At 42.0% G+C, this 22,993-nt stretch overlaps 1 protein-coding gene across 1 annotated transcript; it reads left to right on the forward strand.

Moving 5' to 3' along the window:
* Positions 1-721: 721 nt before the first annotated feature.
* gtf3c5 (general transcription factor IIIC, polypeptide 5) lies at positions 722-21,387 on the forward strand. Its single transcript, XM_083657652.1, has 11 exons — positions 722-982; positions 1,570-1,768; positions 1,885-2,080; positions 3,088-3,271; positions 6,820-6,924; positions 7,422-7,536; positions 7,970-8,050; positions 15,047-15,135; positions 16,342-16,424; positions 17,498-17,640; positions 20,243-21,387. Exons 1-11 carry the CDS (start codon positions 779-781, stop codon positions 20,476-20,478), a joined length of 1,635 nt encoding a protein of 544 aa, XP_083513778.1. The 5' UTR covers positions 722-778; the 3' UTR covers positions 20,479-21,387.
* The last annotated feature ends 1,606 nt before the right edge of the window (positions 21,388-22,993 follow it).

Genomic DNA, 22,993 nt, shown 5'->3' on the forward strand with positions numbered 1-22,993 from the left:
CTAGCAGCACCCTTTTTGGCGAAAAGCTGAAATGTTGCTCATCTTTCTAGCAAATCGAGGTACATTTCAGAATTGAAAGTGTCCCGTCTTGTCTGAGGTGAAATGCAAATGACCTAGAGTCATATGATCAAATGTTTCATGTCCTATTTAACTTTGAGCAACCCCAAACATTTAGGCTGCCATAGAGTTAACAAGTCATCTGCTTTAGTCTTTGAATCTTGTTTGGCTTTCCACTGCCATCGTGTGGCCCGAGGCTGCACAGCAACAAGGCTATGCAATATTTGTTGTGTGTTTTCGATGCTGTTTTATCCTCAGGCCTTTTTCATTTGTGGTATTTTATTGTATTTCATTTCATTTGCTTCTATGTTGTGGCTTGTTTTCTGTGTGTTTAAGTGTTTTAAACGTGGTTTATTTTGAATCATTCTTTGTCCCTCTGGGTCTGTTTTAAGTTTAACTTTACCAAAGCAAATCCCAATCAACCATTTTGAGGTGGCAATGGTATTGAACGTAGGCTACATTATTAATGACTCAATTTACATTTTCATGTACAGTATATGGTGATTATGTGGTAATTTATTTGTTTGAGTGGTTTAGGTTCACGCGAAAACCGTTTGGACGCGGAACGGAAAGTTTGAACCAGCGTTTCCACCCGGCGTTATTTTGCATTTGGACACGCACACATGATGCTGTAAGCTCGGGTCGCGTTGAAGTCGGTTGAACTTGCCTGAAAATTACAATATATACGTAAATATTTATATATCAGAATTATAAAGCAAAAATGGCAGATTTCGGTGAGCTGAAGCTAAATTTCACTCTGAAAGAGCTGACCCTGAGCAGTGCGTCAGATGACGGCGCGTTGCCAGGCAGCTCTTCCTCCGTGGAGCTCCACGATAATAAACTGGTGTGTGTTGAATATCCAGCTGTGGTCTCCAGTGTGGACAAGATGCTGGAAACTGTTGGGAGTGAACAGGGATTGTCCAAGGTGAGTCAAACATACAGCAACTCGGTCAGAGTGGAATAACATGGTGCAAGAGGTGAAAAACGTATACAATGTTATTCTCTAAAAAATCAACGGGCTTTGAAAGCAATTCGGTAGAAACGTTATTCGACTTCAAGTCTAGATAGATAGATAGATTCGTTTAGTGCAGACTGCTGTCCCACTTTTCATAGGCAAAACTTAGTCTGTGTCTGGGGTGTGACCAACTCAAACTGTGCTCGAGTCCCAAGTCAGTCTCAAGTCAAGTCTAAATGTGCATCAAGTTATCAAGTATCACATAGACAACAGAACAGGACCTTTCAATGCAATACTTTAATAGGATAAAACTTGATAAGAGCATCATGATTTTAATTTCTATGATCAGTTTCAGCTTCAATAAATTCAATCATTCCATACAAATTCAGAACACATAATTTAACTTAAAATCTAAGTCGTTTACACAAACACAACATCTTCTGTCAAGACTTTAGAAACTTTTAAAGTCATCAAAGTACACGTCAAAGTCAAGGCCCAAGTCAAGCCTCAAGCAATTAAAATTGTGACTTTTGTCTAATGCCATGTGTGCCCCGCAGACCTACGCTACCCCCAACAGGCGGCTGGAGCTGCGTTTCAGACCCCAGGACCCGTTCTGCCACTCGCTGTGTGGCAACCGCTTCCCATCCAGCAACCTCCTGCTCAGAGTGCGGCGGCGGGTGCGAAAGAAGGCCCCCGAGGACGCTCAGGTCCACATGGAGATACTTGGCGTCATAGGAACAACATACAAATTCCAAGGTAGTGACACATCCAATGGGGCATCTCATATATAAAATCATCTGGTGTTTCAAAGTCAAAGGAGGTGTTAATAATACATTTGTTTATTTTATTTTTTATTATTACTTTAATTCTAGGGATGGCAGACTTTCAGACCCTCGCCGTGAATTCAGAAGATGGAAAACACACATCCTTATATGACAAAATCATCCTCCGCAAGTTGGAGAATCAGGAGTATTTTGAGCAGTCCATGCCTATCTTCCTCCCCCCGCCCATCTACTCCCGCCTCGACAGTCCTGGGGATTATTTCTACCGCCCTGACATCCATCACAAGTTAGTACACGATCCACCCTGACATCCATCACAAGTTAGTACACGATCCACCCTGACATCCATCACAAGTTAGTACACGATCCACCCTGACATCCATCACAAGTTAGTACACGATCCACCCTGACATCAGGGTAGGAAATTTACTTTTTTAAACAAGGGCTATTTTTGCCCCTGTCAAATATATGGGGACTGCCCCCTAGTCCGATACCTCACGAGTCCGATACCTCACGAGTCCGACACCTCATGGTTTTGGGTTAGGGTCTGGGGGAGGTTAGGTTTAGGCGTGGGGGTGGGAGAGGTTAGGTTTTGGGTTAGGGTCTGGGGGAAGTTAGCCTCTTTTTTCGGACTCGTGAGGTGTCGGACTCGTGAGGTATCGGACTCGTGCCATGGCACCAAATATATATCAGGGGCATTTTGGATCATTTCCAGGGCAATTTGATCAAATGTTGGGAAATACCTTAGTTGCACCTATGTAGTATGACAGACCAATCAAGACTCTTATCCAAGCATATTTTATTTCTAAAAGTTCATAAACAATCACAGTTAAAGATCCCCATTTCCTATCTCAACAACACTGTTGATTGTCCGGCATGTTATTAATGTACTTGACAAAAACATGAGTGAACTAGCTGGCCAGCTAGCTTGTGCTGCCTGTCACTGAGGTAAATAACGGTTTAGGTTGTGCCTAGTTGGCTATTTTTGAGTCACGCTTTGCAAATACAGAATAATGTTAAAATACAGAAAGTATTAAACTCTTTATTTTATGGGGGCATTTAAAAGCCCCCGTCACCCCAATTCCAAGGGCAATTCTAGATTTTTTAGGGGCATTTTTCCTACCCTGCCTGACATCCATCACAAGTTAGTACAGGATAAGGAGTCACATACTATGCAGATGGCATTTCAGCTCGACTTTAAGGAGATATCTTTTAAATGTCACTGTGATACAGAGATGTCGAAATCAGGAAAGATCTCTGTAACATTTTTCTTTTTTCCTGTTGTGTTTATAGCCAAGTACCCATTACCAAGGATAATTTTATTGGTTTGAATCGTGCCCGCCGGCCCCACAACGCCATCTTCATCAGCTTCGTGGACCCCACGGTGCCCTCTGAGTGCATGGAGGCTGCTACGGTCAACTGGGAAAGAATCTGCATCAAGGAGAGTGACAGACAGGCTGAGATCAAACTGAGGAAGGTACTTGTGTGTGTATGTGTGTGTGTGTGTGTAGTCCAGGGTGTCTGCACACTGGAAAGCACTTTTTAGGCAGAACTTGCTGTCAGTCAGACTCAAACAACAACACGCATGTCAAACTAAAGGCCCGCGGGCCACATAAAATGAGGTGCCGGGCCAAATTTGGGAACCACTGCCCTACAGTATGCTCCTTTGGTGTGTCTGTGCCGACACAAACTGAATGGAGAGACAGTATGAAGCGTAGTCTCAATAATCAGATGGAAGTGTTATAGCCAGTGAATGTTGCAGTGCCTCAGCTTATACCACACCGCGAGAGCTAGCCTAGCAAATAATACAATTTGCGCAATACAATTATATGGCCGCCCGAAGCTAAGCATAGCTATTGTTAAATGTTTGATGATAACTTTTGAACCGCTAATCCTATCAATAGGATTTAAAAACTCTCATAAAGCATCATAAAGCAGAAATTCTGCTTTCAAGTGGTACCATGTTTTATGTTTTATTTTGGTTGCTTTTTTGTTTTTGTTTGTTCTTTTCTATTGTTTTTGTTTATATTGTATGCTTTGATGAAATGCATGTTAATATTGGTTTAATTTCTTAGGCAAGAGACCTCATATAAGCCTATTCGGGTTCCTTGTTTCTTCCTGCACAATCTTTTTATCCACTTATTTCCTTTCGTTCTTGATTTTAGTATGTGCATGTTTGGACATTCAGAAGTGTTGTAGTGAAAGTGGTTATTCCATCATGTTCTGCAGCATTGATTCTCCAAGGAAACCTTTTATTCTTTGTCTGATCCAAACATCAGTGGGTTAGGGTTAGGGTTAGAACCTGGTCGTAGGGTTAGGGTTAGGGTTAGAACCATCAACATATATAGATGGACTGAGGATCTGGTCCCGTTCAGTGAAGCCGCTGTATGTTAGATCGCCACTCTGGCGGCAGGTGCCAGTATAGGTCACAAGGCCCGCCTCCCCATGTTAGTGGATGGGGAAATCACAACCGAAATAATCACAGTACACGTCAGATAATTATTTTCCAAAGGTGGTTTGTATCATTTTAGATAGTTATTATTATGCTAATGCCTGTGCAAGTGGTCATTTTTCTGATCAGTTTGTTTTAAGTAGTTATTTGACATATAAAAAGGGATGATTGACAGCTGTGGCAGCCAGTCTCAAGCCGTCATTGGCTGGACAGGCTCTTCATATTATAGATCTAGCGTTAGTTTTACATAGTTTTTATTTTTGGTAGTAAAGCAATAAACGTTTTTATATAGATATCTCAGGGAAGTGCTTTGACTGTGGGGATGTTCGTTCTTCACAAGCTCCTCTCTTAGCTGTTGTAAGGATATACAGAGAAGAGACCAGGCAGCCTGGCTAACGCACTGGGCTAACGTTACCACTGAGCTATATTAAATAGAACGTTACTTGGCTGCCCTACTCACACTATACCAGTAAACAACGTAGCATAAAGCATCAAGGTTAGATTTGTTAAACCAACATTTGCTCCAAAAGGAATTAAATCATAAAGTTAATGAAAATGCCACGGAAACATTAGGCTAATCAACACAGAGCTGCAAACATCAGTTCATTGGATAATTTCCCCCTTATAGCAGTGACAGCAGCCCGGAGGTCTGACTTGTCTGGATCAATCTCGACTCCGACAACATTACATTACGTCATTTGGCAGACGCTTTTATCCAAAGCGACTTACAATAACACATTTTTGTCAGCAATAGAGCAATCAACTATGCAACACAGTCTATGACAACTACAAATTCTGAAGGAACAGTGGTACAAGTTTAGTTTAGGTTAGTATTTTTTATTTTATTTTTTTTTAGAAAGAGAGAGAAAGAAGTTACAACGAAAATCAGATTTCCGTACAGGCGTCATTTTGATAAACTGATCTCATAGTGGTTCTTATTCTCAAATACACTACTGCCGCATGCGCTGGGACGCGTCATCAGTGATGTTATCTGGGGTCGTAAGGTGTTTCGGGTCTGTCGACATCATACACCCTCGCCCAGTAGACCCAGCCGAGGCCAATTAAGACCCCGACTCGCGTCCCAGAAGCCGCTCACATCAGACATCATGGGAATCTTCCTGGTTACTTTTGGCGAGACAAAAAATATGACAACTTAAAGTGCCATATTTACAGAGCTAGACTGTATATAAATACACAAGGCACTGTGCGCAAATCTAGAAACAGCAGCTCTACATAAGAAAGTTCAGAGGGTCGGGGACCTCACCGAGGTTCTAACTCAACGGAGCTACTGCGCAGAATCTGGTTCACTGATCTGGCAGGATTTCGGCTTCACTCGACCCTACTGGGCGGAGATAGCCACCACCTCTCCATATTTTATATAGCTCAATGGTTAGAACCTGGTTGTAGGGGAGACCACAGGCTTTTTTTTTTTTTTTTTTTTTTACAATTTCCCTAAGTCACATAACTTTTTTTATACCAACCAATATACATTTTGAATTTGAAACATTGCTCATAGGCTACACACACTGAACATATTGTTATGTTGACTTTATTACTGTATATTTTTATTATGCCTTCGCCGGCGATAGCCAAGCCGGAGGCATTATGAATTCTGGTTGTCCATCCGTCCGTCCAATGTTCATTAACGCGATATCTGAAGAACGCCTTGATGGAATTTCATCAAATTTGCCTCAAACGTCAACTTGGACTCAAGGATGAACTGATTACATTTTGGTGGTCACAGGTCAAAGTTCAAGGTCACTGTGACCTCACAGTATATAAATACATTCTACAGCATGCGCTGGGACGCGTCATCAGTGATGTTAACTGGGGTCGTAAGGTGTTTCGGATCTGTCGAACATCATACACCCTCGCCCAGTAGACCCAGCCAAGGCCGTTTAAGACCCCGACCCGTGTCACAGAAGCAGCCGCTCACGGATCAGCCTTCCTACTCTGTATATATATATATACATTATATATATATATATTACAAATGTTATTTATTTTCTTATTTTTTTGTCAATAATCAGTACTCAGGGCACCTCTGGTAAAAAATAAAACCAACCTCTATGATGAGATTGTTTTCCTGGTGAAACTGAAATAATTATGCCAAATTTCACTCTGCGATCCACTCAAATTGATCTTAAAACCATATTCTTTTATTATAGACTAATGGAATAAGAAAATGCAGTAAAAAGCAATGTAGCTTGAGCGGTCTTGTGTGTGTGTGTGTGTGTGTGTGTGTGTGTGTGTGTGTGTGTGTGTGTGTGAGAAACTAAAGATAATATTTGAAGGGCCTATCTACAAGGCGGTGCTCTTGATTCTGATATGCCTCAGTCAGAGAAGGTTGTATTTTGGCATTCTTCTCATGCAGTGGCTGCAATGTACGCCCATCACACCTGTCTCCACTTTAATTCACCAATCTCACCCAAACCGAATCAACAGTTGATAGAGAGACGTCAGCGAGTTGAAGCCTGCTTGATGTTGGAAAATAATGTTATATAACGCGATGGACAAATAACTGACCATTCTTTCCTGGGCTCTTATCTTATCTTATCTTTCTTTGGGGCTAGATGTTTGAGAGCCGGCCCATCTGGTCCCGGAACGCGGTCAGGGGCAACCTTGACGTTCAACCTGAGAAGCTGAAGCTGCTGCTGCCTGTCCTCGCCTACTTCATGGTGAGCTGAGGGGACAGCCTGTGACAAGGCGTCAGTTTCAATGAAATAAATAAATGACTGTCCCACTCCCCATCACATTTCATTTAAACACATGAATAATTAAGCTTCTAATGAAAAATGAGTGCTAGGAGGAGTACTGGGTCTCTGCAGTAGCTTAACAAAAGCATGTTTTAGACATAATGGGCATAAAATGAATCACTTTATTTGCCATTTATAGTAAATATACAAGACTAGCCCTTGTGTTATGTAAAGCCAGGTGAGTGCTTACAATAGAAACCTGGCTTGGATGTTTGAGGAATGTCTAGCCTCAGAGGGCTTTACATTGCATCATATACATGCCACACGTGTGTGTGTGTGTGTGTGTGTGTGTGTGTGTGTGTGTGTGTGTGTTTTTATTTATTTTTTATTTTATTTATTTATTTATTTATTTATTTATTTATTTATTTATTTATTTATTTATTTATTTATTTATTTATTTATTCATTCATTCATTTTAGGTGACAGGACCCTGGAGAAGTCTGTGGGTCAGGCTGGGCTATGACCCCCGAAAGGGCCCTGACTCCAAGAAATACCAGATACTGGACTTCAGGATCCGCTGCAGCACCAAGCATGGTGAGGGGAGAGGGGTGGGTGGGAAGTGTTGTTCTGCAGATGTGGAGACCCAACCCCCCCAAATCTGACATAATTTGTCGGATTTGTTGTGCATTTTGGAGTTCTCAATATTACACGATGCAGTACTGTGACATCATCAAATTACATTGCATGAAATGGTAGTTAGTAAATCTTATGGGCAGACCATACAATACTGTGAATCTGTGATACAGCAGAATTTCTATTTCCTTTTTTCCATGATATGACCTTTAACTAAAACAAATAAAAAAAACATTGTATGAAACGTACCGGTATATTGGTAGATTTTATGAGAAGATAGTATATTGGTAGATTTTATGAGACGATGTCCAGTAGTTTGCCAAAAAGTCAATGTTGGTGGTATTCCCCTTCTTTGCCTGATACTCCTTCTTTTCACTCTGGTGGCTCCCTTTAGGTTATGAATTCAGTGACATGCCAGTGAAAGCCAAGAGGAGCGCCCATGACTACACCCTGCCTATCACATTAAACAAAGCAGGTGAGAACCTCAAATTCATTTAAATGTATGAATTTATTTAACAATGTAATCCAGTTGATATGAAACAGCTCTGTTTTAAGGGACACCGGGTCAAGAGAGCAGCATCACGACAAACAAAAGTTGCAGACAAGCATGCAAAAGTGTATAAAACCAAAATATAAACATAAAATGCACATAAAAAGAAGAGTCATTTTTTGTTGTAAATTTCCTCACAAAGGCAGGAGGCAAAAAACAAACCATCTTCCTCAAGGGCCAAACCTATTTAAATCAGGACTAAACAAACTATCTCACTCAAGGGCCAAACTAAACAAAACCTTTACAGGTCCTTACTGAATCTACCACATCATTATCAGGCGCACCAAGAGAAGCCACCTTTTCTAACTTTTAAGTCATTTTGTAGTGAGTTCCACAAAAATATAGTCATGTATGAAGATACATCAAATAACTAAATCAGTTGTGACCTTACATAACCCAACAGAGATAGATAACAAAAAACTTTCCCACGGTTATTTCCACCCAAGGTTTTCTGAGGTATAAGGGCACACATGAAAGCCGGCAATCGCTGACCTTGTAGATCAAAAATGGTGGTCAGTGAAGAGGACAGGCCAACCTGAGCATACGAGGTATAACGATGAGTGTGCACTTTACAGACAGTCATTGCATTTGCCTGCTGTCCAGCCCCTTTGAATCACAGTTTTTAGCACTTTTTGAAGAAGAAGAAGAACTGGACGGACAAACCCGTCTTTATTTGTCACACGAACACACCCAACACATGCATGCAGCCACACACACACACCCATGCTGACGGTGGCCGGTGAAACACAGTCTATGCATTTATCCCATCCAGGCTTGTCCTTCCTCCGGGGGGCAGCCAGGAGCAGTGGGCAGCTTTCTTGTGTACAGCGCCCAGGGACCAACTTCAAATGGTGTCGTCACTGGTCAGATGATGATCTTCTGCATGTTTTTATGGGGGGGGGGGGGGGTCCATATTGATGTTGTATGGAGGAACCCCAGGGGTGCATGGGGAGAACATGCAAACTCCACACAGAAAGGCCCTTTTGACGAGATAGCCCATAGTGGGCATGGGCACTGAGGACATGGCGGGGGAAGGGGGGGGGCGGGGATACCGTCAGCACCCACAGTGTCCCAGACGGGAATCGAACCCAGGACCTTCTAGCTGTGAGGCAACAGCGCTAACACTGCGCCACCGTGCCGTGAATTTGCATAGCGACTCATATGGGTCTGGATGCAAGCCTATCCACCGGCAGTTATTTCGGACTGATTCTGTCCGACAAACCTGGTTCGATAATCAATGTACCGTAAATTCCGGACTATAAGCCGCGGCTTTTTTCCCGTTTTTTGGCCCCTGCGGCTTATATAACGGTGCGTCTTATCTATGGATTTTTTCAGAAAAAAAAAAAAAAAAAAAAAAAAATCTCTCTTTTTTAGCACTCTTTCTAACTATAAATCCACTTCTGTTTTAATTTCCTCTCTTGCCCTCTTTTCACCACACCGCGGACACTGTGTGCACTGTAAAAATAAACAACGGTGGTGTTGTGTTATGTTGTTTTGTTGAAATGTTGTAATACGGTAAATGGGAGCTTCCTCAAACAGCCATCTCTTCCCGACAATCCCCTCTGTGCGTGACCACTTACATATGGTAATTACGGTAAGCAAACGGCCACTCGGGCAACAACTCCCTCCCCCGACTACCAGGAGAAAATCACAAACTTCGGCGAATTCACACAAAGGAAGATCAAGGAATATTCACAACAAGACGAGCAGTAGAAGCAACACTCTCACTTACCATGGGGAAGGTACGCAGAAATTCACACGAGGCAGCTTTCAAGTTGAAAGCAGTCAATCTCGCATTAAAAGAGAGCAGCCGCCGATCAAACAGAGCAGCCGCGCGTAACCTGGGCAAAAGGGACTGTCCGTCCAGGGGAGAACTACTGAACAACTCCCTCCCGACTATCAGGAGAAAATCACAAACTTCGGCGAATTCACACAAAGGAAGATCACGGAATATTATAGGAGTGTGAAAACATCCACAATTACCAACGGGTTCCAAAACGCTGGACTGCTGCGGGATGAAGAGGATGACGCCACGGGGACTGCCCCCTAGTCCGATACCTCACGAGTCCGATACCTCACGAGTCCGACACCTCATGGTTTTGGGTTAGGGTCTGGGGGAGGTTAGGTTTAGGCGTGGGGGTGGGAGAGGTTAGGTTTTGGGTTAGGGTCTGGGGGATGTTAGGTTTAGGCGTGGGGGTGGGAGAGGTTAGGTTTTGGGTTAGGGTCTGGGGGAAGTTAGCCTCTTTTTTCGGACTCGTGAGGTGTCGGACTCGTGAGGTATCGGACTCGTGCCATGGCACCTGAAGGAGAGAGGAGAGTGGTTGACGAAGCCACCCTGAACCTGTTCGTTTCCGACACTGAAGATGAGGACTTTGGTGGTTTCAGTATGCAGGAAGAAGAGGAAGACGAGGATTAGTGACTTGACTTCTCTGGTTACAGGTTTGCTGCACATATACGGTAGCCTATTGTTGTGTGATTTTGTCTGGGGATTAGTGACCTGACTTTTGTTTTGTTTTGTTGAAATGTTAATAAATGGGAGCTTCCCCAAACAGCGATCTCTTTCCCGACATTCCTCTCTGTGCACGAACCCTTTCATATGGTAATTAAACATCAAAACACCCGCGGCTTATAGTCCGGTGCGGCTTATAGAAGAAAAAAATAGTCAATTTTGGTCCCGCGGCTTATACACCGGTGCGTCTTATAGTCCGGAATTTACGGTAGTTGGGACAAACCACCGGGTGGGGTCGTCAAAAGGGCCTTTCTGTGTGGAGTTTGCATGTTCTCCCCCTGCCCCCTGGGGGTTTCCTTCATATAGGAACCCCTTCACCAAAACATGCAATATCCTGGTTGCTGATGTGGTGCCTCCTCTGGTCGTGAAGGGCGCCTGTTCGGAGGGAGGGGAACTCGTTGGAATAGCGTGATCCTCCCACGTGCTATGTCCTACCGGTGAAGCTTCCCCTGTCAGGTGAAAAGAAGCGGCTGGCTAACTGCCCATGTCTCGGAGGAAGCATGGAGCCAGTTTTCGGCTCTCCCCAGATCGGCAGAGGGTGGAGCAGCAACCAGGATAAATATGAATTAGCACTAATGGGGGATAAAAAAATCGGGGGGGAAAAATTATATACATTTTTTTTTTTAGTTGGGACAAACCTACTTACGACAAACCTACTAGCTAGATTTAGTCATTAGAAAATGTAATGGTATCTCTGGGTTTAGAAAAGATCAGATACTCACTTAAGGGCAGAGCCAACACTTTTTCTGAGATTTAGGATCCCTACAAAGCGTTGGAACGATTGCCTTCTAACTAAAGGACCCCCCCCCCTTTTTTTTTTCAATATATATATATATATTTATTTTATTTTACTTTCCCTTTTTCTTTCTCTCCTTTCTCCATCGATGTTACCTTTTTCAGGAATGTCACTATTCTTAACATATCGATATTTAGCATGTATCTTACCTAATATTTGATTTATGGACCTGAAATGTTGTTTTGTTTGTTTTGTGTGTGTTCGTACTATGCAAAACTAATAAAAAAGAATTATAAAAAAAAAAGAAAAAAAATTAATGATATCAATGAATTAAAACAGGATCAATCAGCATGCGTAAAAGCATGGAAGTGAATGCCGCCATGATTATTGGCGCTCTGAGGCGTTTACAGATGAGTTCAATCTTTCTTCTCCTACTGTGATTGGTCAATGATTATTAGGGGTGTGCCACCTTAGGCACCTCACGATTCGATTCGATTCGATTCGATTACGATTAAGGGTGCTACGATTCGATTATTAAACGATTATTACGATTATTACGATTAATCACGATTTTCAATGCATCTTTTTCACCAAACAGGATTTTTTTAAGCAAGGTATATTTGTCAGTATCCATTAATTAAAGTAAACAAACAAATGTACCTCCATTATCTTCAGTTGCGACTGAACTCCACGCATCACATGTTACAGCCACCCTGCATGCTTTCTTCAGTGATTCCAGTTTCCAGTACTTCGGTTTTGGTCTCGTTTTACAGTTAAGGAACTGCTTTCCGGGCGAAATACCGTATTTTTTGGAAATAAAGCAAAAAAATAATAATAAAAAAAAAAAATGCAATTTTTTGCAAATCGATAATCGAACATTGTGAATCGATTTTAATCGTCATGTGACTCATCGCGATGCATCTAAAAAACGATTAATCGACACACCCCTAATGATTATGATAACTGACAACTAACACCAACCAATCAGTTGGAGTGAGAAATGACAGTCAAAGACTGCGATTCATGGGGGCTGGACATCAGGCAAGAGTTTGCCAAGGTTTTCAGTAAAGCAGTAAATTATTGTATAGAGTGCCACAGTCCTAAAACTCGAAGTCAATAGGTTTTTTGAATGGGTTTTTGGTTAGATGTGTTAAATAAGGTCGGTTTTTCTGGCGATCGCGATTCCTGACAATCACATTTCCACTTCAAAAATCATAAAACTGGTGTTCATTTTTGAAGATGATCTTGCTCAAAAATCATAAAACGTGTTCATTTTTGAAGATGATCTTGCTCAGTCTAAGTCTCATAAACTTTCATTAACCACAGATCTTATTTCAAGCATCTAACCAAAACCCCATTAAACAAACCATTGAATTCCAGACGAGGGAACCCAGCACAATGCTGGTTTCTGGGTTGGCCTATAAAAATACGTCATCCCTACGGCACTCTATACAAATGAAGATTAACGTTTGACACACTTTGGCCTAGTTTATTATTCATGCATTTATTTATTTATTGAACTTTATTGAAGGAAAACACCTTGAGATGAATCATCTCGTTTTAGAGGGGGACCTACATAAGAACAGAAAGCATCAACAATACAAAAAAAGAGAGTTGCAGGTTTACATGAACATGTAGAGGTACAAACCTCGCGCAATCATAACACGCACAGACATGCATACACACCCACACACACACACTTACACCCACACACACACACGCCCACACCCAAGGGCAATTTACAGTAGTCAATGTAGTTAGAAACAAGAACAGGTTGTTTTTAGATGAGTAAGTAATGCATTTTTAAAAATGAACAGTGAAGTAGTAGAGCGCAGAGAATTTGGTAGGTTGTTCCAATCGAATGGTGCTTTGAAATGAAATGCCCTACGCCCGGTTTGAGTGAGAGTATTGGGGACAACAAATGAAGGATATTGGGAGTGTCTAAGCGGATATAAAGAAATATGGGGGACTAAGTACTGTTTAAGGTAAGATGGGTAGTTGAAGTAGATACATTTGAAAATGAATTGCAGCCAGTGAAAATGTCTTCTGGAGTTAGGAGATAGCCAGTTAAGTGAATGATACATGTTACAATGGTGGGTGAGATATGGACATCTTAAAATGAATCTACACAGACTATTGAACACAACATTAAGAGGACGCAGGTGAGAAGCTATGGTGTTTTGGTAAACAATATCAGCATAATCAATTATCGGAAGTACTAATTGGGAAATAATACGTTTTCTTACATGGAAAGTGAAACAGTTAATTGAACGGTATAATATTCTCAGGCTGCAATTTACTTTTTTAATCACAGAGTCAATGTGAGGTCTAAAGGAGAGTTCTGGGTCAAGCCAAACGCCCAGATATTTAAAGACATCAACTTTCTCAAGCAGTGAACCATCAGAAAAATTAATATGTAGTGTGTTGCATCATGTAGTATGAATGATAATACAGACATGAAACTGGCAAATGTTGCTGATGTAATGTTCAAACATGAGATAATTCAGATTTAATGCTGCCAATCCTCTACAACGGATGCCTCAGGAGAATATGCATCTTTTGGCCAAATAAAATCTCTAATCACCAACTGTACAAGAACACACATAGCCGGAACACCACCAAAGAAATCACACACCGACGTTTGACGCTGGGCCAAGTGCTAAGAATGGAGCTGAACCGGATCCTGATAGTTGCCTTAAGATGGACACCACCTGGCAAAACAAAACCTGGAAGCCCCAAAACCACCTGGCGCAGAACTGTGACAGCTGAGGAGCTGAACAAGTTGAACCTGCCATGGGGAGAGGCGCAACACGTTAAGGATAATATGTGATGCAGAGAGCTCATTGCAGCCTTATGTCCCATAGGGGATGAAGAGGAGTAAGTAAGCCTCCAAACCACGTGAACTAAATTAACCATAATTCATAGCACCTATGACTTAAGTGCCCCTACAGCAGAGGTTCTCAAATGTTTTTAAGGCCAAGGACCCCTTACAAGATAGAAAATATACCGGAGACCCCCCCATTAAAAATTGTTGATTTTAGGCTAAGCTTAATTGTTTCCATGGTAACGTGCTTGATTTTTAAATTGATTAGGTTTGTTAGATTAGAATGTAATCCATGAACCATTTTAGATTTAATGAAGACCCGTGAGGGTCGAAATGTTGCTATTTTGTAATAAAAAAAACTCACCGTGGGAGCTTAAAAAACTGTGCAGATTTCCTTTTCTTTTTCCATTTTAGATTTAAAGCATACAATATTTTCGTTGAACTATGAAGCTTTTGGGGGGAAAAAAAAGTTTTATTTTTATTTTCCTGAAAACGCCTGGCAAAGTGCCACGGAACCCTGGGGGTCCCCGGACCCCCATTTGAGAACCACTGCCCTACAGTATGCTCCTTTGGTGTGTCTGTGCCGACACAAACTGAATGGAGAGACAGTATGAAGTGTAGTCTCAATAATCAGATGGAAGTGTTATAGCCAGTGAATGTTGCAGTGCCTCAGCTTATACCAGACTGAGAGAGTTTAGTGCCTGGAAAAATATGATGTTACTACATGTGTTCAAAATATGTTACTGGGCTCATTAAATAAAACTTCACTAACTACCTCCCCCCGCCCTCTGGCCACCGCTGCAGTAAACTGACAAACTGTGGAAACACTGCTGCTATGTTTTGTTTTTCCAGCTCCACTGCCAGCTAGTGTGATGGAGCTTCCAGCTCAGGAAGGTCCCAGCACCAGTCGGCAGCCCATCCCAGTCCAGTACCAACTAAAGGTCAGTAACTCTTCCAATTCATTCAAGTGATACATGTCTAAAAGGCACTCTAGAGTGGTTGAAATGATGTTTAATGTCACGCCTCGCTGTTGATAGCTGTAGCAAACTTTGAAGGAATAACTTTCCTGTGCTCTTGTACAGGTGTTGGAGCATGGCACTAACAGTATCAGGGGCTTCAATCCCCCATAGCTCAATGGCACTAATGGCCCATTTCCACCGCTGGTATCAGCGCGGCCCCGCCCAGCTCGTCTCGCTTTTTTGTCTCATTCCACCAATCAAAAACGTGGACAGCCCGGGTTGAGTCGGGCTAGTTTTGGTCCCTGCTTTGTTGAGGTTCCAGCGCTGTGGACCCGGTACCATACATACTGTGACGTGAAAACACTGCAGACGACTGATTGGTCAGGCAGAATTGTGTTTACTGTCTACTGTCAATGCTGGATACCAGTTTAGTGGGGATTACCTTCTCTTTTGTTATTTCCATCAGTCTTTTGTGTTGCTGCCTTCGGCTCTGGTGAAATAAAATCGATTTCCTTGCTCAGCTTTAACATGGCGGTGGTTTTCAATTGTTTTGAGAGAGAAAAAGTCAGCTCCGGGTGTAACGTCAGCGCCGCTAGGCCAGAGGCGGGGGTTTAGCGAAGCCGCGGTCTTGCCTGGTGAGTTGCCGCCGGGGTAGAGGCTGCCCTTCTGCCCGTAGCGCAACTCCCGTCCCCCGCGCAGTGCATGCATGTGAGTTTGAGTAACAAAAAAGTGATATCCATTCTCCTGGCCGATTCTCACATTTGCCCATGTACACTTCATTTACAGGCACCAGTATTTCATAACCAGTTTAAAAGTTCTGTGTATGGATTTAATTTTAACGTTATACATTATAGCCTACTTCGGCTATGGGCGGAGGACAGATATGCGGTCGCTATGACGACCAGGTGTGGGCGGAGGCGAGTAAACTTGCTATGGAAACAGAGTCTATATCAAGTAGAGACGAGTAAGACCAGGTCGAGTAGATACTGTACTGGTATATGTGGTGGAAATGAGCCATAACACTGCTGATACTCATTGTACTATAAGGCAGTGCTTATCAATGTAGGGTCCGTGGACCACCAAGGGTCCTTGAGGGGGGTCCACAGAAAATCTATGAATTGTTAAACTTCACCATTATCTCTATACTAGATTAGCATTAAGACATGAACCTTTCCTTAACCCCCGCAGGAGTCGTGCTACATCTACAGAGAGGGCATGCTGCCTCCTCACAGACAGATGTTTTACCAGCTGTGTGATCTACATGTGGAAAGGTACAATACAGTGATGATGAACAAGCATTAGTGACAGTCCTTTCCAGCAGAGAATCTCTCTATCTAAAGTATTGAATGTGCAGTAATGATAATGCCATTGCTATCGGTATGCCTTTATTTAATGATACTCAAATCATTACATTGTAGATTACATTAAACATTTTTGGCATGTGGATAAAACTGTAACCCAAAGTAATTTACAATGAGTGCAGCAGGTTTGTAAACTTTAATTCCTAGATTTCTAACATAATAAGCAACTAGTAATAAACCAGTAATATTCAAAATATTGTCCCTTCAAATTTTCTACAGAGAAGTGATAATAAGTAAACAAACAAGAGCAGGTATCATGGCCTGTTCACACTGATTTTGTTCTGATTCTGACTCTAGTGAAAATAGCCATCTATCACTCTTGCTGTGGTTTGGGTCTTAAAGGAACACGCCAACATTTTGTGAGATTCGCCTATTTGCCATCTTCCCGATAGTAAGACGAGAAAATAGATGTCCTTCGCAGCACCTGGCTACAGTATCCACTGGCCACCATCGTGCAGCACCTGGCTACAGTATCTGCTGGCTACCATCGTGCAGCACCTGGCTACAGTATCTGCTGGCTACCATCGTGCAGCACCTGGCTACAGTATCCATTGGCCACCATCGTGCAGCACCTGGCTACAGTATCCACTGGCCACCATCGTGCAGCACCTGGCTACAGTATCTGCTGGCTACCATCGTGCAGCACCTGGCTACAGTATCTGCTGGCTACCATCGTGCAGCACCTGGCTACAGTATCCATTGGCCACCATCGTGCAGCACCTGGCTACAGTATCCACTGGCTACCATCGTGCAGCACCTGGCTACAGTGATGATTTCAGCTAAAACAGGGTGTAAATGATGTGTTGTTGTTGTTTTTTTTACGTTTTTGCTCACGTTAACGGGGGTAGGCTAACCAGTACCAATGACTACCATTCATTGTGCTAAGCTAACTAGTGGGAGGGAGCAGGTCCCTATTTTTCTACTACACGTCTAGATGGCAAATAGGCGAATCTCCCAAAATGTTCCTGTGTGTCTGTCTCCAGTATACAGGAAGTGATTACGCGGAACGACGGTAAAGAGAAGGAATGTGACGAGAGGGACGGCTGGTGTCCGATCGGCACCACTGACGACCTGAGGAACATCATGTCGGCCATGATCAAGAAGGTCATGCGAGCCCAGAGGCCACGTAAGGAAGCGTCATTGATTCTATCGGCAGTGAAACTGTACATGAGAGAGCGTCTATTCTTCAACTAGAGATTATACAAACCGCAAAACGTTTTTGTAATACCAAAAAGAACATAACCCTATCCCTAACAAAAACAAAACTATTTTATTCCCACACGAAAGGGAATTGACTCCTCAGGCTTTCTCTAAACTGGTGGACCCGTGGGAGTTAGACATCTCCTGGTCTGCAACACAGTGGTCTCCAAAGCCTCCGGGACACACAATTCTTATTCTTCTGTGGTGTTTTATGGCAACTAGGGATCTCGTGCACTCGATTCCTAGGCTCGCCTGCTCTGCGGGCTTGCCCCTGCAGGTCGCCAAGCTGGCCCTGCAGCTCGCATTCGCAGCTCGGCCGCTGCGCGGCCTTGCCCGCAACTCGGCTGCTGTGTGACCAATGAGAAACAGCATCACTGATGATGTCAGATGTATGACATCACTGATGATGTCAACAGTGGGATTTATGACATCACTGATGATGTCACAATGGGATTTATGACATCACTGATGATGTCACAATGGCATTTATGACATCACAGATGATGTCACAGTGGGATTTATGACATCACGGATTATGTCACAGTGGGATTTATGACATCACAGTGGGACAGAGAAACAGACAGAGCCCCTAACGGGAGTTAGACATCCCATGGTCTGGAACACAGTGGTCTCCAAAGCCTCCGGGACACACAATTCTTCTTCTTCTTCTTCTGTGGTGTTTTATGGCAATTGGCTTCATTTATGTTGCATTACCACCTCCTAGATTCATCCATTCACTGTTTCCCTATATTCTGTCCAGACATTAATTCATAATTAATCAAATTCATCATAAATCACTGATGATATCACTTGCATAGAATTGGTGATTTCACCAGTCGAGCACTCAATGATGATGTCATCAGTGAGTGATCTCATCAGTGATGTTGTCACCAGATGATGTCATCATTACTTGAGTGACATCACAGCATTAGGTAATCTTCTGTGGTGTTGTATGGCAGTTGGCAGCATTACCGCCTCCATCTGGATTTATCCATCCACTGTTTCCCTACATTCTGTAAAACCTCATCCTCCAGCATTAGGTAATTAGGGCAATCATGAGGTAATAAGGGAAATTAATGAGCCCTAATTACCTAATTAAAATATCGGTCTCCTTTAGGTCACCTGCAGGGCAATCTGGGAACCCAGAGTCTATTTTTGACTCTGGGAGAGCCCTACCTTTTTTCCCAGCTTCCTGTACAGCGCACCTCTCCTCCCACCGTCACTTCCTTTTCCGCGTCTGAATTCCACATCTGAATTCCAGTCTAAATAGAAAAGGAAAGCGGAAGTGACGGAAAAGCCACCGTCACTTCCTTTTCCGCGTCCATTTCGGCTATTCACTAATAACGTTAAAACTGCATAGAAGACGTCAACTCGTCTTACAACAACAGTGGAAAATTACTCTAAAGTCATGGCGCAAGTTGCTATTTAGACTGTAAACAGTAGAGCACGGACGCGGAAAAAAAAAGTGACGGTGGCAGGAGAGGTGCGCTGTACAGGAAGCTGGGAAAAATGATAGGGTTGTCCCAGAGTCTATTTTTCTAATAAAAATAGACTCTGGGTTCCCAGATTGCCCGCAGCGCTGCTCTTTACACTTCGAGAAAGATTCAGCCGGATCGCACGTAAAATGACATACAGTAGCTGTGGCCGAACACATTTCTGCTCACACACACACTCACAACACAGAAGACACTTCACGTTCTTATTATTATAGGATGTGTATTTCATGGATACCGTGCGGATGTGATCACAGAACACCTGTAGAGCACTGTTCAGAGATCACAGAACACCTGTAGAGCCAGGCAGGGGCGGGCACTGTTCAGAGATCACAGAACCCTTTTGGCCAATCGAAGGAGCTCCAATCTCGAAGATGGAGATTGGAGGCTGTCAGATGCCAGCTCCTCTGCTGCGGAGTTGGAAAGAAGCTGGTCATTGCAGGCGGGATTTCTTCTTGTCCGGGTGACAGGCGCACAAATGAGCTCCTTTGATTGGCCAAAAGGGTTCTGTGATCTCTCATTGCATGAATTCACATACTGCAGATGTGCACATTTTGTCCTGGACTTCACATTATTTGATACGGATATGTTAATTTGTTTTGCACCATATTCACTGCAGCAACTGGTGCAAAAAGTTTGAGAGTTTCTTAATTTGTGATTTGTAGAATAGGATTTGTGTATCTGCAATGAAGAATTTGAGAATGTGTAACTGTTGTGTTGTGTTGGTGGGAGAGAAAAAAATCTACAAGTTTGCACCTCCTAAAGCATCTTTCTCTGCGACTTCAAATTTACTGATACACCACACGTGTATCAGTAAATTTTGACTATTTTCTACCACTACAAATTCCACTGTCACAGGTGCTCACTTGTTTTGCTCCAATAATACCTCTTACCTTAGGCAAAACATGACGGAAATTGTGCTGTGTGAGAAGCAAAGGTAGTTTCGGACCACCGGACCATCGGAACACCACACTGTAAAATGTGTGAACTTGTTGGTTTATTATTTTGACAATTAATATTATGTGTGTTCCCCAGATTTGCCAGAATTCCCTGTGAAGCGCAGACGATCTGGCCTAAGTCTAAGACCGGGTCTCAGCCCCCGAAAGTCGGAAGTCCTTGAACCGGTGGAAGAGGGGGACAATGAGGATGATAAACGCGTGGAGCAGGGGGACAACAATGACGATGATGAAGAGGAGGATGAGGAGGATGAGTTTCACCCGTCGGAGGGGAGTGAAAATGAGATGGAGACAGAAATATTGGATTACATTTGAAAATGGACATTCAAGTACTTTAGTGAAATGTATCATGAGTATAATATTTTGAAATTAGTGACTCTTCTGCAGGGGTGCAAACTTGTCACCTTAATTCAGAAAAACAGCCCTGTTTTTCTGAATTAATTAGATAATTTTTCATGAACAAATATTCTGCCCTGTTTTTCTGAATTTATGAGATAATTATGTCATTAATTAAGTTTTCAATGAAAACGCAACTCATTAATTCAGAAAAACAGGGCAGAATTATTTTTTTTCATTAAAAATGATCTCATTCCGAAAAAGAGGGTAGAATTATCTTCATGAAAAATTATCTTATCAATTCAGAAAAACAGGGCTGTTTTTCTGAATTAATGATCTTGTTAATTAAGAAAAACAGAGCAGAAAATATTTTTTAATGAAAACTTATCTCATTAATTTAGAAAAACAGGGCATTTCTCAAGTGAATGCAATACGCTTCCGTAGGTTTGGGTTTGGCTATATGGTTTCAACTTAAACAGAGCAGCAGAGCAACGTTAGCTGTGTGGATACCCAACACCCAGGAACTGCTCAGTGATTTTCACTTGTAAAGCATTTAGTGACATATCCCACTGTGCACACTATATGTCACTAACGGCAACGTGAACGTTCACAATCATGACCTGTCAATTTCCACCACATCAGCATAATACACATAATCATGTTAGGCAAACAACAGATTAGTAAATATATGGTTAATGATCATTTAATGGCAACAATAGCCAATGAGCAGCATTGAGTCATTCTTCCAAGAAATTAATTTTGCATCATGAGAATACTGTACTTTAATTGAATTAAACTAAATTGTAATGTACCAGAGATTAATCATACGTGATATATCGTTCTCTACTCTGTTTCTCTGTGAAGCACTTTTTGACCTCGTGCTGTGAAAGGCGCTATAGAAATAAAGAATAACTTACTAGTTCATTGTGCCCTTAAAATTCTTTATGTGCTCCTAACTTTTTCAACTTATGAGCATAACATGTTAAAGCAGATACTCAACCAGAGGCTCTAGTCTAGAGCCACATGCGGCTCCTTTATGGGTAGTTGTGGCTCTTTTAAGTCCTACTTAAATAAATAGATACAAAAATAAAGGGATGAAAGGGAACTTTTTGGTTTGTGGCTCTTGCAAAGATTTTTTTAGTCAATGTGGCTCCTGAGTAGGGCAAGGTTGCGTACCACTGTGTTAAAGTGATTTAATCACACGACAGACGCCCAGTTCATAAATTCTGCAATACTTAAAATGCAAAGCCCATCAATGGGCCATAGGCTCAATCACCATTTAACTCAGTTGGTGATAGATAGTGACTTAACAGACATTTATTTACATGAAAATTAATAAAGTTTCACTTTAAGAAATTCCCAAAATGTAGGCTATACAAAATGACAAAAAGGTGCACCGGTGCAAGTTGTGCAACCAATGTAAAACGTTAGTCTGGAGCCCTGTACATGTATATGCAAAAAGAGTTCACTGCATACCCAGGTATGGACCACTGGAAAAGTTAGTCTGGAACCCTGGTTTGCGCTTTAATAATACTGTGAAATAAGCTATTACATTCCAGTTGTGCAAATTATGTTTTTGGACATGGCTCTGCATTCTGACAGTCTTTTTTAAATGCCCTAAACGGATGTCCCTTTAATGTAGCAGTGAAATAATTCTAGGGTGAGTTTTTCCCCTATATCCTCATTCTAAAATCAATGTAAATTCCCCTTTTAAAGCTGATATTTAACATGTTAAGTTCTGTAAAATGTGCTGTTTGACTATTACAGGTGAAATGTACTGAGTGGAGATTTTTATATGTGGGATATATGGCAGAAATAAGCTGCCCGGCGCTGATGCTTATTTTTTTCTTTCACGTTTCAGCACTTTGACCTTGTTACCTCGTGTCAGAGCGCTGTCCATGGTTCTGATAGCGTTCTCTTTGACTTCTCTACTTCCCCAATACAATAGCCTAAAGTCACTCAACTATAAAAATCCAACACACATGAAAACAACCATATTTCGGTATCCGCAGATTAGTCCAGTAAAAATGTCACTTGACCTCACACTAATTGCAACAAAACCAAACTCGACTGATTTTGTATCCTCAATATGTCCTCAATGAAGGAAAAAAAGTGTTAAGGAAATGTATGAAGGGAAATTTTTGAAAATGACCTATATGATGCTACCAAAAACGTTTATTTATTTATTTTTTAACATTATTTTTTATTTTTTTTTATTTTTTTTCTCATTTTCTCCTTGAAGCAAAAAACACATACAGGATATAAGTGATGAGATTTATGGCACATTAAAAAAAAAAAAAAAAAAGGCTTCCATAGGCTACCATCATATTTTTGTCCTTGGGCAAGACACTTAACCCTCCTTGCTCCCGATGGTGTGTAGGCACCCTGCGTGGTAGCCTGCCGCCATTGGTGTATGAATGGGTGAATGTAGACTACCTACTGATTGTAAAGCGCTTTGGATAAAAGCGCTATATAAATGCAGACCATTTACCAT

The sequence above is a fragment of the Poromitra crassiceps genome (assembly GCF_964638095.1).
Source record: "Poromitra crassiceps genome assembly, chromosome: 21".
Lineage (NCBI taxonomy): Eukaryota > Metazoa > Chordata > Actinopteri > Beryciformes > Melamphaidae > Poromitra > Poromitra crassiceps.

Bases quoted from the DNA above. Each gene is read 5' to 3' on its own strand.
- gtf3c5 (XM_083657652.1), top strand. From the start codon at position 779: ATGGCAGATTTCGGTGAGCTGAAGCTAAATTTCACTCTGAAAGAGCTG. The intron at 2,081-3,087 runs GTTAGTACACGA...TTGTGTTTATAG, and splicing joins CGCCCTGACATCCATCACAA to CCAAGTACCCATTACCAAGG. The intron at 3,272-6,819 runs GTACTTGTGTGT...CTTTGGGGCTAG, and splicing joins CTGAGATCAAACTGAGGAAG to ATGTTTGAGAGCCGGCCCAT.